This window comes from Ammospiza nelsoni, chromosome 2 (assembly GCF_027579445.1).
Source record: "Ammospiza nelsoni isolate bAmmNel1 chromosome 2, bAmmNel1.pri, whole genome shotgun sequence".
NCBI classification, from domain to species: Eukaryota; Metazoa; Chordata; class Aves; order Passeriformes; family Passerellidae; genus Ammospiza; species Ammospiza nelsoni.
This window is the reverse complement of record NC_080634.1, coordinates 12,073,918-12,090,317: the sequence shown is the minus strand read 5'-3', so window position 1 is coordinate 12,090,317 and position 16,400 is coordinate 12,073,918. Positions and strand designations below refer to the sequence as shown.

General features: G+C 51.1%; 1 protein-coding gene and 1 long non-coding RNA gene across 2 annotated transcripts; both read left to right on the top strand.

The window, feature by feature from the left end:
- Nucleotides 1-229: 229 nt before the first annotated feature.
- On the top strand, nucleotides 230-2,706 carry LOC132070151 (ragulator complex protein LAMTOR1-like). The gene is given in 6 exon segments (XM_059466780.1): nucleotides 230-367; nucleotides 574-577; nucleotides 682-736; nucleotides 1,799-1,836; nucleotides 1,839-1,924; nucleotides 2,614-2,706. Coding segments are annotated over 6 exon segments (414 nt in total).
- A 1,135-nt stretch (nucleotides 2,707-3,841) lies between these two features.
- On the top strand, nucleotides 3,842-10,241 carry LOC132087326 (uncharacterized). Its single transcript, XR_009420501.1, has 3 exons — nucleotides 3,842-3,904; nucleotides 7,468-7,556; nucleotides 10,022-10,241. It is a non-coding gene; the product is annotated as an uncharacterized LOC132087326 (long non-coding RNA).
- The last annotated feature ends 6,159 nt before the right edge of the window (nucleotides 10,242-16,400 follow it).

Here is a 16,400-nt window from a genome sequence, read left to right as displayed (position 1 = left end):
GGCTCTCAGGATATCTGCCAAGGACATTGTCCTCCCAGAGGTTCCTTTTATCTCCAGGTGGCTGCATGCCAAGCTCCCCAGAGCCCAGACCAGCCCCCAGCTTCCTGCAGCCTCTGCCTGCCTCCCTCTGCCCCAGGGCAGCTGTGGGCAAACAGTCCCTGGCATTTCCCTCCTGGAGAACAGCCAGCCCAGCCTGGCACAGTTGTGGCCAGGCGAGTTGGGCCTTGAGATGTTTGTCTTGGGGTGCTGGACTTTGTCTGCCCTGGTCAGAGGATGCTCTGAGATGGGGAGGGAACTCAGGGGGAGCAATGAGGCTCCAGTGGGAGCCACTGTCTCAGGTCTCTGCAGCAACATCATTGATGTGTCAGTGTTGTCATCTTATTGTAGGGGGTCCACACTGTTTTCTCCTTATTGCAAAAGTTTCACACCTTCTTGCTGTTTCTTATGGTCAGCTCCTCAGAGCACTGACTCTTTCCTCTTCACAAAGCAGCCAATTCCCTATTCAACCAGCCACCCCACTCTTTTACAGCACTCTTCTTCTCATTGCTTACAGCTGTGGCCTGTTAAAGTCAGGCCTGTTCCTGATCTTTGATAATTGGCCCAGCTGCAACTCCTTAGGGGTAAGGTTACTTTCTACACCATCTTTATTTTCTTATATTCTGTCCCCCTACATCTCAACAGTGGATTCCCAGGGCATGGAGCAGCATGAGTACCTGGGCAGAGCCAGGCAGTACAGGTGGGACCTGCACTTCTCCCCTGGGGTGCCCACAGTCCTTCACTGCTGTGTGTGTCCCTGGACAGGTCCCAGGGGTTTTGGCCTGGGGCAGTGAACTCAGCATGTAGAAGAGTTGCCTCATCTCAGAGAGCAGGGTGCAGCCTGCTCAGGGAAGATGTGGGAACCCAGGACATCCCTCTGGCTGTCCAGGATGGCCAAGACCCCTGCCAGGGGGCTCAGAAGCCCTGGCACAGAGCCCAAAACACCTGTGGTTTTGATTATGACCCGTGGAGCAAGTTACCAACCTTATATGAAGATCAGCAAGCCACAACAGTTTAAGTAGAATATTAGTGAAGTTATCACAGGGTAGAAAAGTAGATTTTGGGGGTTTTGGTATGGGGGTTCAGGAGGCAAGATGGAGGGAACTGGCTGTGTCCAGCCTTCCTCCTTCTTCTTGGCCTTCATCTTCTGCTGTGATGTTGGCACTTTTAGATTGGTTTAGAGTAGAAGCTCACTGTCTAACATAGGTGATAGCTATTGGAAAGTGATTGTAAACATTGTATACATAGTTTTTAGTATAAAGACATAACACAGCCCTGGGGGAGGCAGAGTGAGGGGAACTGTCCTGCTGGATGGATCTTGGCAGGACAGGAGAAAATTTTTTATAGATAAGACACAATAAACAACCTTGAGACTGAGAACTGAAGAACTCCAATTCATTCTTCAAGCGCCCGGGCTGGGAAAAGAGACTTTGAAGAATCTTGGGGTCACAGCGACCCAGAAAGGCCCTGAGAAGAAGGCTGATGGCAGTGCAGGCAGCAGAGCCCAGGACAAAGGGCTCCTGTGTTCACCCAGTCCTTGGGCAGATGCTGGGGGGCTGGATGTGGCTGCTTCTGCTTGACAGGTGCCTGTGTGGGAGAGCTGGAAGCTCCCTCACCCTCCTGCTGCAGGGAGTGAAGAGGGCTGGATGCTGGGAGTGCAGCACCACAGCTCTCCCTTTCTCCCTCTGGGGGTGCAGCACCCATCTTCTGGATGTGCCCATGTCTTGGCATGGCACTGATGTTGGCTGCTCTCCCCTCACAGCACACGCCTGGCCATGCTCAGCAACAACCTGACGCACTGGAGAAGCTCCCGCTGCTGCCATCCCTGACTAACCAGCCACACCAAGTGCTCGCCAGTGACCCTGTTCCCTTTGCAGACCTGCAGCAGGTGAGCAGGGCTGGGCTCACCCGAGCCCTTGGGATGCTCCCCAGGGACACATCCTTGTCCTGGGGGAGCAGTAATGCCTTCCTAGCTTGCCCAGAGCCCTGGCATGACTTGGATTTATGAGGATCCCCCAACACAGGAAAGAGGGAAGAATGATGCACAGAACTCCATGATATCAAAAGGCTAATTAATTACTTTATTATACTATATTATACTGTAACTATATCAAAGAAATACATACTATACTACATCATACTTCTCACTAACTACTGAAAATTTGTGCCTGTCTGCTGGCAGTCCCAACACCCACACATGGATCCAATTGGTCAATTAATCAAAAAACCATCACCAGAATCCAATCAAGCAATCCCTTCAGGTAAATAATCTTCCAGCACCTTCCACATGTTCAAAAACACAGGAGCAGCAAATGAGATAAGAATTGTTTTGATCATTCTTTTCTCTGCTTCTCTCGCTGCTTCTCTCTGTTCAGAGGACATGTGAATACCACACATGACTTGTTAGAGCTGAGGGCAAAGCCTAGGTCAGGTTTAAGGCCTTGTTAGATGTGGGGGCAAAGCTCAGGACAGGCTTAGGGACTTGTAAGGGCTGGAGGCTAACCTGCAGCAGTGTCTTTGGGATAACTGGGGGTTTCAGTAGCCACCAGTGACACAGCCATGTCTTCGTGCCTGCAGGTGTCCCGGATAGCTGCCTACGCCTCCAGTGCTCTCTCACAGATCCATGTCAACGCCAAAGAAGAACTGGTTGTACAGTTTGGCATCCCCTGAACCTGCCCTCACCACTGCTGCTTCAATGCTTTGGGTTGTTTTTGCTTTTTTCCTCTTTTTTTTTTTTTTCTCTTTATATCCCTTCCCTCCCCATGCTGCTGCCACAGAACTTGGACAGATACCCTGTTTCCTACTAAATGCCAAGGCGCCCATCATTGGCACGTTGAGCCCACCTGAATTGCTTGAGGCTTTCTCCTCCTCATGGTTGGATGTGTGCGGTGGGGAGCAGGCTGTGTGAGCTGGATGCTGCCTTGCACAGGGACAAGCACAAAGGGAACAGCTGGTGCAAGGAGGCCCTGGTGTGGATCAGCGCCATGTGCCAGGTCACCAGGATGGGTGGGCTGGAGCCAGGCAGATGTGATGCTCTGCATGGGGCCTGGTGGCTCCAACACCATCCCTTCTCCTTTTTACACATTTAGACCTTTATTTTGGTTGTTTGTTTTTGTTTGGTTGTTTTTTTAAATTACTATTATTTTTTTGCCACAGTAGATAATGCCATGTTCATCCAGAGCGTGTCTCCACTCTTCTCTGTCAGACACAGCATGGACAGGATGCAGGAGCCATGCCCTGGTGGGGGGTACACACATGTCTGTCCCTTGTCACCTCTTTGATCATGTCCCATGAGGACAAGGGGACAGAGAAGGTATAATGACCCAGCTAAGGGGAAGGAAGCAGCTAAGATTCATAAATGCTCATGGTCGAAAGGAATGTCAAAACTCAGAGGCTTTGCAAATAATCAGAAAGTTTTGTTACTAAATTACACACTTGGTCTTAATCTCATTCTACACTCACATCCTACAGCGCAGGAACTACAACAAGGTTGTTTTTCCAATGCCGCCCTACAGTTGTTTATTACCTGCAGCCCTGGCTAGACTAAACAGCCAGGATTATCTATGTTTGAGACACACAGTTTATCTCTCGGTGCTGTGGGAACGGGATGCTCAGTGTGTCGCGGTGTCGGGCAGAGCGTGCCCCCTGCAGTCCGCCGTGTGTGCCGGCCCCGGCCCGGGCCGCCCCCGGTCCGCCCCCGACCTGCCCCAGTCCGCCCCTGTCCGGCGGTGCCCAATGGGCCGCAGGGGGGCCGGGCCGGCGCGATCCTTCGAATATCAGCGGTTCGGGATCGGCGCCCGGCTAGAGCTGGAGCCTCGGCAGCGATGCAGGAGATGAAGATGGACACGATTCCCCAGCCACGGTACGGGTAAGGCTGACACGCGGTGGTTCCCTCGGCGGGTCCCCTTCCCTAAGGGCGGGCGTGTGGCTCTTCTTTTCTCGGGAGGCTTCGCCAGCGGCACTCGGCGGCCGCGTTCCTCGCGGGTTCCTTTGCTATTTCCAGCGCAGGTTCGAAAGAACCTTCTCCTTGTGCCCTTCCTGTGCCGTGCTCAGCCTAGCCCATCCTGCGGCCCTGAGCTCCTCAGGCAGCCCGGGCGCTGGGGAGATTCCTTCCGAGGGTCTCCAGAACATCAGCGAGGGGTGAGCGTCCCTTCCTCGCCCGACTCCTCCCTGGTCTAGCTGGTGACCCGTAGGGTCCGGGTTCCGTTCAATCTGTGTGCGTATCGGGGGTAGATTTTCAGGGATCAGCTGCATGCGACTCCACTCAGGTTTAGAAGGAGACGGAGCATCAGGGGCCATTCTCTACCGAGCCCCGGCTTCCCAGAGCTGCGCTGGGGCCGAGAGCGGGTCTGTGCCGGCCCCACTGGCACCCTGTCACCCGGAGTGACTCGGGCAGGGTGACGGCAGTGAGCGCGTCCGGGCTCGGACGATTCCCCTCCCCGTGGCGAGGCGCCGGAGGTTTCTGTGCCGTGCGTCTTTAACGAGTGCGGCCCCGCCGCGGTGACGTGGGGCCAGGAAGGGGAACCGCTACCTGCCGGCCCCGCTGCAGAAAGGCTTAACTTTTCTTTTGTGCGTGGCCGCTGGCTCCCCGGCCCTTCCCGGCTTGCCAGCGCTCGTGGCAGATTAACACCAGCTCCCAGCGTACGGCTCCCGGCCCGACCCCTCGCCAGCCCCCTGGGCCGCGGGTGCCAAGCCAGGCTCGCCAACACCCGGGCGCTCGGGTGGGCGGCTGCTCTTCCCTCTGCCCCGCGCCTCCTGCGGGCCCGTCCGTGCCGGGGGCTGCCGTGGCTCACTCTCCCCGCCTGGGTGCTTCCTTGGCCTGGGACAGCCCCCGGCTCATTGGCCCGTCGGGAGCTCCGGAGCGCGGGCTTGCGTAACGCCGTGTTGTGACCGGAGCGGCGCAGGGAAGGAGGGGAAGGACGATGCCGCCGCGGCCGCCGCCACCTCCGGAGCTCGTTCCCCGGTCCCCGCCGCCCCCCTGCAGCTTCTCTCGGCGGGGATGGAGCTGGAAGGCGCTCCCCGACCGCTTCCCGCCTGCCGTCATGAATGGCACGTCCTCACGGAGGGTCGTGGCGCTGTCTCAGGTGCTCAGGGTGGCCCGTGTCACCAGGCCATGCCCGTGCAGATCCTACACCAGGCACCAGTGCTTTCGCAAACTGGTTCTGGTAAAACCCAGCTCGACGGGTTCTCCTGAGGGTCTGCATCCAGTGCTGCTCGAGTGCTTTGCCCGGTGCCTTTGGGTGGATTTTTAGGGAGAAGTCTTGGCTGTGCCACCGGGGGGAGGGACAGTAGTTGCTGAGTGATCCAGCCATGGGACAAGGAGCTGGGTTTTTGCCAAATTGGGATGCTCAGCAGGACAGGTCCTCCCTCCATTCTTCCCAGCTGGACTGACGGCAGCGGGAGCTCTGTAGTCCCCAAAGCCACCGTGCGTGGTTGGCTGTGCTGTGCTGAGCAGCTGCAGATCCCAGCCAGGCTCCTGGCCCGTCACGGTGCCGGTGTCCAGGTGCAATAATACAGGCTGAGGAGCCCCCTCCTCATCTGGGTGACTTTTTGGCTCCCAGCAGTCCCCTCTCCTGGAAGACTGCCAGGGTGGCACCGGGGGCAGCCAGTGTGGAGGCAAAGGTGGCTGTGAAGGGGAGCTGGCAGTGATCCCAGCTCATCCCCGCTCCCACCCAATGCAGCTGTGAGCTCCCTGTGCCCCCAGCAAGTGGTTCTTTCACTAGCAGCAGTGGAAGGGGAGCTGGCAGCTCTTCAATGGCTTGGCCACTGCCTTGCTGGGCAAGAAATGTTAGTGACATTTGCAGGCGAGGGAGGTAGGCGCTGCAGGAGAATGAGGAGCCCGAGCAGCAGTTTTCCACTGACCCCTTGTCAGAATCCTAATCTGTGGGAGTGGACCTGGCTGCTGCTCAGCATTGCTCCCCACTCTGAGCTTGTGGGGAAGCAGGAGGGTGCTGGCTGCTCCTGCACAGCTGGCCAGATGCAGGGACACATCCTTCCTTGGGGGGCACAAATGCCTTAGGTGCTGGGCCTAAATAATTTAGGAACTTAGTTACTGTACTTTACGTTTTTTGTTGTTTTTAGATGTGGGCAGGGACCTGATAGGCTGGCCACCATGTTTCTTCAGGGCACAAGAGTTGCTGCTCTCCTTGATTAGGAAAGTTCCCCTTCCTGTGCTGGAGGGGCACGATGCTGGGGCTTGTCAAGGGAGGGATTGTGGCTGGGGCAGGTCCTAGGGTAGTCCAGTTCCTACTGTTGCTGGGCAGGTGGGTGTTTGCAGGAGAAGCCTTGTTCACCCTTCCTGTTGAGCAACCAGAAATGCTGGAATGGCTTGGTCTGGTCATGAAAGCTGCCAAGGGAGATGGAGCTGAGCCTGAAGCAGGCAGCAGCTGTACTGCAAAGGTGTTGTTGTGTCGCAGACATCTTTTTCACTAAAAATCCTTTCTTTAGGATTTTCCCTTCTGGGAAGCTGAGGCCCCAGAAAAAGAATATAAACAATGGTTATCTGCTGCTGTAGAATGCAACAGGTGGATTCTTGATTGGGCCATCTTGAATGTTTATAATTAATGGCCAATCAAGGACCGAGCTATCTCAGACAGAGTCCGAGAGAGCTGGCTTTGTTATCATTCTTTTCTATTCTATTCTTAGCTTAGCTAGCTTCTGAGGAAACCTTTTCTTTTTAGTATAGTTATAATGTAATATATATATATCATAAAATAATAAATCAAGCCTTCTGAACATGGAGTCAACATTCTCGTCTCTCCTTGCACCTGAAAACCCCTGTGACCATGGTCACATTGTTGGATCTGTCTCACAAAGCACTGCTGTGCCCAAGCAAAAACTCAGAATAGTTTGGGTTAGAAGGGACTTTTAAACTCATTCAGCTGGAGTGCCCTGCTATGGACATGGAGACCTCTCACTACACCAGTTGCTCCAAACCATGTCCAGCCTTGCCTTGAACACTTCAAGGGATAGGGCAGCCAAGGGCTTCTCTGGACGACCCTCACAGGGAAGAATTTCCTCCCAATATCCCATCTAACCCTGCCCTATGTCAGTGGGAAGCCATTTCCTCTTGTCCTGTCACTCCAGGCTTTTGTCCAAAGTCCCTCTCCAGCTCTTTTGAACCCCATTTAGGCACTGGCAGGGACTCTAAGGTCTCCCTGGAGCCTTCTTTTCTTCAGGCTGAACACCCCCAGGTCTCTCAGCCTCTCCAGGGAACAGGGCTCCAGCAGTGTGATAAATGGGACCTGTGCCAGACTCCCAGATGGGGAGCTGTGGGGATCGTGTTCCTCTGTTCCCTGGGAAGGGGTGATTTAAAGGGGTGGATTTACTTTCACCTCCAGACCAGTCTTGCTGTCCCCTGCCAGGACTGGAGGTGATGAGTGGCACAGCACAGTGTTGTCTTGGTTTCTGACTGTCCCACCCCATTTCTAGGTGAACAGCACCAAGGTTTGTCCTGATCCCGTCAATGATCTGTCCCAGCTCCAGGACTGCAGTGTCTTCATCAGAATTATCCACAAAATGTGAGTATGGGGAGCTGTGCACATTTCAGACCATACAGCTGGGTCTGTGCTGTCCCTGGAGCCATGGCCTCAGCCCCCAGGAGCTAAGGGCTCCTGTCTTGGGCAGGGTGGGAGTGGGGGGTCTTGGGGTATTTATTCCTTCTCTGGCCTATGAGATGCTGGGATCTGCATCTCCTCTATGGCACTGCACAGCTGGGGTCTGCCTGCAGAGCTGCTGGGTCCCACAGAGCTGCCCAGGGAATGTTTTGGTCAGAGTTCCTGTCCTTTGAGACCTGTTATCACATCTGGCACTTAACATCTGGGTTCACTCCTGGCGCTGTAGAAAAGACCTGAGTGCTGCTGCCAGTGGCACAAAGGTTCCTGCAGCTGCACAGGTGATTATCCATTTCTGTTGGTGCTGCTCTGGTGAGGGAACACCCAGCAACTTTTCCTGAGTGGCAGCCTTGGGATCCTGAGGAAGCCTTGTATCTGGAAAGCAGTGTAAAGCATGACAATTTCTGCCTCATGAGGTGCTTCTGTGGCCTGGGGATGTCAGGCTGCTGCTGAGTATGGTGTGGTCAGGATGGAGCCTGTGTGCTCTGCCCTGGGACCTGACATGGCTGGCCAGGGGTGGGAGGAATGCCTCCTTCAGGAATTGTGTTTGTTCCCTGGGAGCAAGGGGCAACTAAAATCTACAGGCCATAATGGGCATCAGAGGTGGGACGAAGCCTGGTGGTTGAAGAGCTGACAAAAACAAATGGAGAGGGTGTGAAGCTGCCGTGCATTGCTTTCAAACCCTTCCGGTAGGAGGCTCACTGGGAGCCTGTCTCTATAATTACCTCCTGCACAGGGTAAGGAGAGCCTGCCTGGAGCAGGGATCTGCCTGCAGTGGGTGGGGAGGAAGGAGCTGCCTGCACCACAGATATATTTAGTCAGACCTGGTTAATCTCCTGGCTCTGTGCTCCAGCTGGGATTAGCAGGGATCCTGGTGGCGTGTGCTCTCTAAAGAGGCCTGGCCATTGCTTGATAAAGGGGGGTGGCAGCAGGGCAGCTGCCACAGCAGCTGGCTGATCTGAGAGCTCCTGGTGGCACAAGAGGAAGTCTGTGAGGAGGAGCAAATCCTCGTGGCAGCCCCTGTCCCAGGCCAGGTTCTTGTTTTTGGCACGTTGGGAGTAAGTGGCAGTACTGAAGCAGTGCTGATCAAGCATGATTGGTGTGGGTTTTGGGCATGCCATTTCTGAGCTGCAGTTTGGTTTAATAACCTTTGTGGGTCTCCTCCAGCTCAGGATATTCCATGAACTGGTGGCTGCTCAGGAAGAGTGTAGTCACAAATAAGTGCAAGACGAAGCTTCAGCTTCCCAAAATCCAGCAAGAAAAGCCCGAGGCTGCATGCACAGACTGGCCCCTGTGGTGCTTCCCAGCCAGTGGGGCCACCACAACTCCCTGTGCTGTGCTGGATGCTGGGGCTGGCAGGCAGAATGGGAAGCAGTGCCAGGGGGTGTTGGCTGCCTGGCTCCAGCAGGGGAATTCCGGGGGATTCTGCTCCCTGTGGTTGGTCCTGGCTCTGCTGGCCCTGGTGTGGGGGCAGAAGGCAGAGCAGCGCCCCAGAGCCAGCCCTGGCTCAGCAAACCCTTCTGCACAAACCTCAGTGTTGGTCTAATCCCTCCAGAAGGAGTTAATGCAAGCCTTGCAGTCTTCCAGCCACAGGATCAAGGAGGGGGAGTCTGTGCTGGAGCAGCCACTGCCAGAGAGGATCTCCTTCATCCATGGTTTCCTCTGCTGGTGCTGGGGAAAGGGACTGCCCCTGCTCAGTGCCCCTGACCTCTGAGAGAGTCTGGCCTGCTGTCTGCAGCTTCCCTCTCTACAAAGTGACCCCCTGAACCCACATCAGCATCTTTGTGAGGTGCCAGCAGCTTTCCTGCAGCAGCCTGTGGAAGGGAAAGCTTCCTGATGGGAAACTTCCAGATGGAAATCCTTGCCAGAGCCTGGGTTCAGAGCAAAGGAGGTCCTGGGTGTGAAAGGCAGGGTGCCAGTGGCTGCTCTGGTGATGCTGCCTTGAAGCAGTTTTCCTAGCTGGGTACCTAGACTCAAGTTCTTCAAATCCCAGTGGAAAACCTTTACCTAAGCAGAAATCCTGGGAGGGGAAATGGGAAGTATTTTGTACTCTTGCTCAGCCTTTTCTGGAGGGAAGACACCATATCCCACCTCATATCCCCCCTTCCAGAGATGGAACTCTCTGTGTTGATGTTGGTGGGGAGGCTGGGATTTAGGATGGGGTTCCAGGGAGGGGAATGAAAGTCGATCAGAGCTAATGGCCAAGGCTGACCACTGGGATCTCAGCTCTGGAGCCCATCCTGCTCCATGTCCCTTCTCCCTGGGGCTATCTGCTTTGCATTACTGTGCCCTCCTGGCCATGAGTGCCAGCTCAGGGGAGGCAGCATGCCCAGTGGCTCCTGTGTGACTGGGAATTCTGCTTCATGTTACAGAGAACGTGGTCTCTGTACAAAACTCATGGACAGGAGAGAGGCCAGGATGAATTGACTGAATATGATATTGAAGAAGGCAACCACTGACTGGTCCGGCTGTTTGTCTCTGCACGGTCACACGTAGGATGGCCTTGGGACAGCCCACACTTCAAAAGATGAGTCTGGACTCTTCAGATTTTCAGTCCTTGATGTTGTTTATTATTCCTTATCTACAAAATTTTCTTCCAGCCCGACAGAGGTCTCACCAGCAAGGCAGCCAAGGGCACTCTGACCTCCCACTGGGCCGTCGTCTCTTTTTATACTAAAAGCTACATACATCATATTTACCTTTATTTCCCAATACCTTTCACCCACATTAGCAAGTGCACCTTCACCAAGAATCAATCCCAAAGTGCTAACATCACCACAGAAAATGGATGGCAAGAAGAAGAAAGAAGGACAAGACACGCCCTGATTCCTCCATCTTGACAGCTCTAGAGCAGGCAAGATCTAGAGAGACAGTGTGAAGATGATGTGGGCTCATCCACTTCTGCTTCACAACTTTGCTTATGCAAACACCTGTGAAGGATGCAAAAAGGTTATCCGAAGTGACCGGTCCGGCTGTTTGTCTCTGCACGGTCACACGTAGGATGGCCTTGGGACAGCCCGCACTTCAAAGGACGAGTCTGGACTCTTCAGATTTTCATTCTTCAGTATTGTTTATTATTTCTTATCTACAAAATTTTCTTCCAGCCCGACAGAGGTCTGACTAGCAAGGCAGCCAAGGGCACTCTGACCTCCCACTGGGAGGTCATCTATTTTTATACTAAAAACTACATACATCATATTTACCTTTATTTCCCAATACCTTTCACCCATATTAGCAAGTGCACCTTCACCAAGAACCAATCCCAAAGTGCCAACATCACTACAGAAAATGGATGACAAGAAGAAGAAAGAAGAAGGACAAGACACGACCTAATTCCTCCATCTTGTCTCCATAACCCCCTGTCCTGGTTTAGGGCAAATTTGGTAGAGAATCTCCAAAGGAGGGCCCCTCCAGAAAGCAAACCCACACGGCCCCTTCCCCCAACTGGTTCGGGAAGAATTCCTCAGCGAGAAGTGGAAAGAACCTGTTTATTTAACAGGCACAGCATCCCCCAGCACACAAAATGAACAATACCGGATGACACCTCTCTGAAAAAGGTGACAAAATCAGAAAGTCTCTTTCGGGGGCGTTTGCTCTGTTAGTCCCTCTGGCGCTGGGGCAGCTGCTGCAGCTAAACGGTGCAAATCCTCGGTGTTCCCAGGTCCCAGTCCGGAGCAGGTTCAAGATGGTCGAAGAAAAAGGAGAGGAGAAACAGTCCAGGAAGGAATTTGGACTGTTTAGCTAAACTAGCTAATAAGCAGGAGCAGAGGCAAGAACAGAGAGAGAGCGAGCAAAGCAGATAGCCAAAAGCAAAACCAAAAAGTGAAAACAGCTCTATGTACTGCCCGTCTCTGTGTCCCTGATAAGAGAAACCCAAACAAAACTTTCACTCTTCAGAGACATGACAGAGTGAAGGGAGACAAGCACATCCGATGATGATCAACAAGTCTCAAATTCATTGATCCGGTTTACATGCTTTTATAATAGCGTTAATCAAGCTCATACATATTGCAAAAGCTAAGCTCATCATTGGCTACAGGTTAAATGTCATCTCCTCCTTTGTGGCTACATTCTCAGGATGCTTGTGGTTTTCTGTTGAGAGTAGTACTTGTTTTTACATCCCGTTGTTGTTGTCTTACAGTTACCTGCTCAAGGGCACAGTGTCCTTGCCTGTTAATCAGAAGGCTGAGAACTTACTGCTTACAGCTGCATTTTTACTGCTTAACCAGCGGTATATGATCATGGCTTTTCCCCTCAAGCCACGTCTGCACAAAACTCTCCACACTTTCCCCGTTTTCTTTTTGTGCAAGAAGGTTAGTCTGCCAGGTTTTTTCTATCATTCAGCTAACTATATTTTGAATACAATTAAAAATACAAGGCAAAATAAGCAAAAGCATTAAAAGCACACCCAGTATCCCTATAGCATATGTCACAAGGTTCCTCAGCCACTGTCCCGTTCTCGGCTGTTTCTGATGGCCTGGAAAGGCTCGGGATGGCCTTGGGACAGCCCGCGCTCCAAAGGACGAGAAGAGTCTTCAGGTTTTTTCTCAGTCTTCAGTGTTTATTAGTTTTTATCTACAAGATTTTCTCTCGGCCCAACAGAGGTCCGCACAGCACGCCAGCCATGAGCACACTGCAAGCCCTCGGGGCGGTCACTTATCTTTATACCCAAAACTACGTATAAGATATTTACCTATTTTCCCCAATGCCTTTCACCCTTATTGACAAGTGCACCTTTAGTAAGAACCAATCCCAAAGTGCCACCACCACCACAGAAGATGGAGGCCAAGAAGAAGGACAGGAAACGCCCCAATTCCTCCATCTTACTTCTCTAGACCCCCCCTGTACCGAAATTCTAAAACCTGTGTTTCACACTATAATTAACCTATCCCTTCACCATTTATCCCCGTGAGATCCTCCCATCCTCACACAGGTGTTGTCTCCTGTGCAGGATCAAAGTCCAGCCACCAGAATCTTCTGGCAACATTCCAGGACCTCCGAGCCCCCCAAGGGTTGTCTCGGTGACTCTGCATATCAGGTCTGATGTGCTGAGATCCCACAAGCCATGGTCCAAGTCCCAAGCTTTTAAGCCATTCGTCGATTCCTAGACCTTCTTCTTCTTTGAGATTGTGAAATCCCTGCTGCAATTCTTTTATCTTAGCATGAATAGATACAGAGTGATCGGACAAATTCATGCAGCACATTCCCTCAAACTCTTCACATCCATGTCCTTGTGCTAAAAGCAAAAAATCTATAGCGGCTCTATTTTGCAAAACAGCATGATTAACACTTTGCACATCTGCAGTTAGCATATCTAAAATTTGTGACATCTTGTTTAACTCATCCTTGGCCCAGCATCCCAATTGCTTTGCTAAGTTCATAGCTTTATTTGCAGCTCCTCCTGGCAAGATAGTTGAAACTATCACTTGTTTTAACTCACTCCAAAACTGTGGGTTTCCTATCTGGCTGCAGTCTAAGTCATGCAGGCTGCGTCTCTCCCTGCTTGAATTTTGACTCAATTGCATTAATAAAGACACACTGGGGTGAAACAATGACAATTTTCCCAAATAGCAAGGTCCACCCTGTGGCCTGGCTGGTATACCATTCCAAGCTCTGTCTCCACAAATTAAAAATATCCCTGTGGGTAATTTCATCGGTGCCGTGATGTTAGTGCCGTTGCATTGGCTGTAAAGCTGCTGAGACACTGTACCCAAATTCAGGGATGAATCTAGGGTAGCCCATGTTCCTCTATGCTGATTTAAATTCTGGGGATCTAAGGGATCGAAACTGAACCATCCGCCATTTGAGTTGTTAGTCATACTGGCGTTTGCACTTCCGAAGAGATCCAACTGCTCTGGAGGAGAATACAAGGTAGTATTAAGTGATAAGATTATTAATCATTGGCAGTAACCGTTACTTTGACTTGCAGTGTACCCTTGTTGCATGGGTAACCTAATGTTTGTCATATTGTGCATGCATAGAGTTTGGTTATCAGACTGCAAAATTTCCAAGGAGACCACACTGGGAGTCCCACTAAGCATGTTTGAAATGGGTTAGTAACCCCTCCAAGGCTAAGACAAAGCGATGATTGGTTAGTTTGATTAGCAAGCGTTATCCATATATTATCTCTTGGTTGATTAAAGCGCGTTACTCCTAGTGCTCCAGCCGTCACAGCACTGAGCAGTATAACAAAAATAAGCCTCATTTTTCTGTTTTCTTTCTCGCTTTCTTTTTCTTATCAACCTTTAACTTTACCACTCCTAACTTGACCGCTCCTGACACTTGTAGTCTCCACTCCTGTAGTTCCTTAATGCATTGGTCTAATGCTTTATCAGGATCTCCTTTAAGGGGTGCTACAACAGAATGCTGTGTTAAGGGCACCAATTTTCTACACCTTGAGGAGGCTATGTATGACCTACTTTGAACATTAACCTGATGAAGTGAAGGGAGACGACCCATCCTTGTTGATCAGCATCGAACTCCAGATTTATTGATCCAAAAAGGCACGTTTTTATAACCGTGTTAATTAAGATCATATATATTGCAAAATTCGAGCTCACTATAGTCTACAGAGCAAACACTAACCCCTCCCTTTGTTTTCAATACCTGTGGTTTGTTTATTGAAACCAAGATTTTTGTTCTCACCCTGATATGAAGGGTTCTCAAAACCTCCATGTCTGTTCCCATAACAGCCAAGGACAGAATGTTTACCTGTTATGAGAAGACTGTCTGAGAATCCTGCTGTTTATAAAAATGTGCCTGAGGACCTAGTTATTTACAGAAATAGGCTTGGGAACTGCTGCTTTACAGCTGCCTTTTACTTTTCCATCAGCTGTATATTTTCATGGCCTTTTTTCCTTCAAGCCATGTCTGAGCAAAATTCTCCAACAAATTCCCGCTTTTTTTTTTTCTTTTTTGCACAAGGAGGTTGGTATGCCAGGTTTTTCTATCCTTCTACTGACCATATCTTGAATACAACCAAAAATACAAAGCAAAGTAAACAAAAGCATTTAAAAGCATACTTAGTATCTCTATAAGGTTCCCCAGCCACGGTCTGAGCAATGGCTTTTACCCCAAAGGGTTAAAACCACCCCCAGCTGGGCCATAATGTCCCACCCTATAAGGCATTGCACAGTAGGTGGTAGCTGGACCACTGAAAAAGTCGCTGTGAGCTGTTTTCTGTCTATGTGAACTCGGAGGGGAGGCGAACGGCTAGCCAGGGTAAATCCTCTGACCCCAGTTACTGCAGTGGCTGCTGGCTGCAAAGGCCAGTGTTGAGGCCAGCAGCTAGGACTAATGATGCTGGAATCTGCTCCAGTATCCAGTAGGCCTGAGAATGACCTTTTTTGTCCTTGAAATTTTCACATCCACCCTTTTCTTGGGTTTCTCAGGAAAGTTCAAAGTCAATAAGTTAAGTCCTCCGGTGGATTCAAAACCATTTCCCCCCTCTATTGTCCTTTTATGGGTTGTATTCCCTTAGTCATTTGTTCGAGTGGTACCAACTGAGCAATCCTTTGTCCCTTATTAATCTGAAGTGGGGGAAAAGGGGTGTATGCCATCACCATAATCTCTCCCGTATAGTCCGCGTCAATAACGCCAGGCAAAACAAATAGTCCCAACATAGATGCAGATGATCTTCCGAAGAGCAAAGCACCCACCGCTTTATCCTGTATGATAATAGGTCCTTGAATCCCTGTCGGGATTTTTTGCGGGTGTGGAGTCATCAGTGTAACATCTACTGCGGCTGCCAGGTCCATGCCGAGGCTCCCTGCTGTGGCGGGTTGGAGGCAGGAGGAGGTGCTGATGCTGCAGCGACGACTTCTGTTGGTGCCTGGTCACTGCGGTTCGTACTTCCCGGTCTCTGCTTGCAGGCACTCGTATTGTGCGTGTCCGAGTGGCATTTTTGGCCCCAATTAGCCGTCGGAGGCAGTGCTGCCGACGTTTGAAGAGGTGCAAGAGCAGCTAACACCTGACTTTGAGAGGATTTTGCCTGTTCTTTTAGGTCTAGCCCTACTTGTTTGATTGCATCTACTACAAAGGCTCCTGTTGGCACCAAAGCCATCCTTTCTAATGCTTCCTCTATAGTCCAATCGGCACCCAGAGTATTAATCACTCTACTAGTAGTAGAATTACAATTTTGGAGAGCACTCTTTGAGTAATGCCCCCCTAAGATATTCTGGCACCCCAGCTCTTCAATTGCGGCAGCAGCCTTATCAATAAATGAGCCAAATGACTCTTCTGCCCCTTGCTTAATTCCCATATACATGGGTACCCCTCCTGGTTCTTTTACCCTTTCTATAGCGAGTCTAACTAACGTCATAGCCTCCCAGCACTTCTCCTGGCCCAATAGAGCTTGTGCCTCAGTAGGAAGAAAAGCTCCCAGGCCCATAAGCTCATTAACAGTGATGCCATGGAGAGGGTCACCCGGCTGCCTCTGAACTGCCACACACTCGTTAACAAGAGCTTGCCAATGAGTATTAAATAACAATTGCTAATGTTGGGTAAAAATCAATTTAGCTAATCCATGACAATCATTAATGAGAAGGAGGCTAGTATCAAAAATATAATCCAGCATTTGTTTGGCTGGCTCACTTTTAACTCCAAACTGACTAACAGTAGCTCGTAGTTGAGACAACAATTTCCAATCAATAGCAGTAATAGTCGCCTGCATGCCCCCCCCGTCCTGAGGACTGAAGATAAACGGACAAACCAGCTCAGTAGCCACACTTATAATCTCCTGATCTCCCTTTT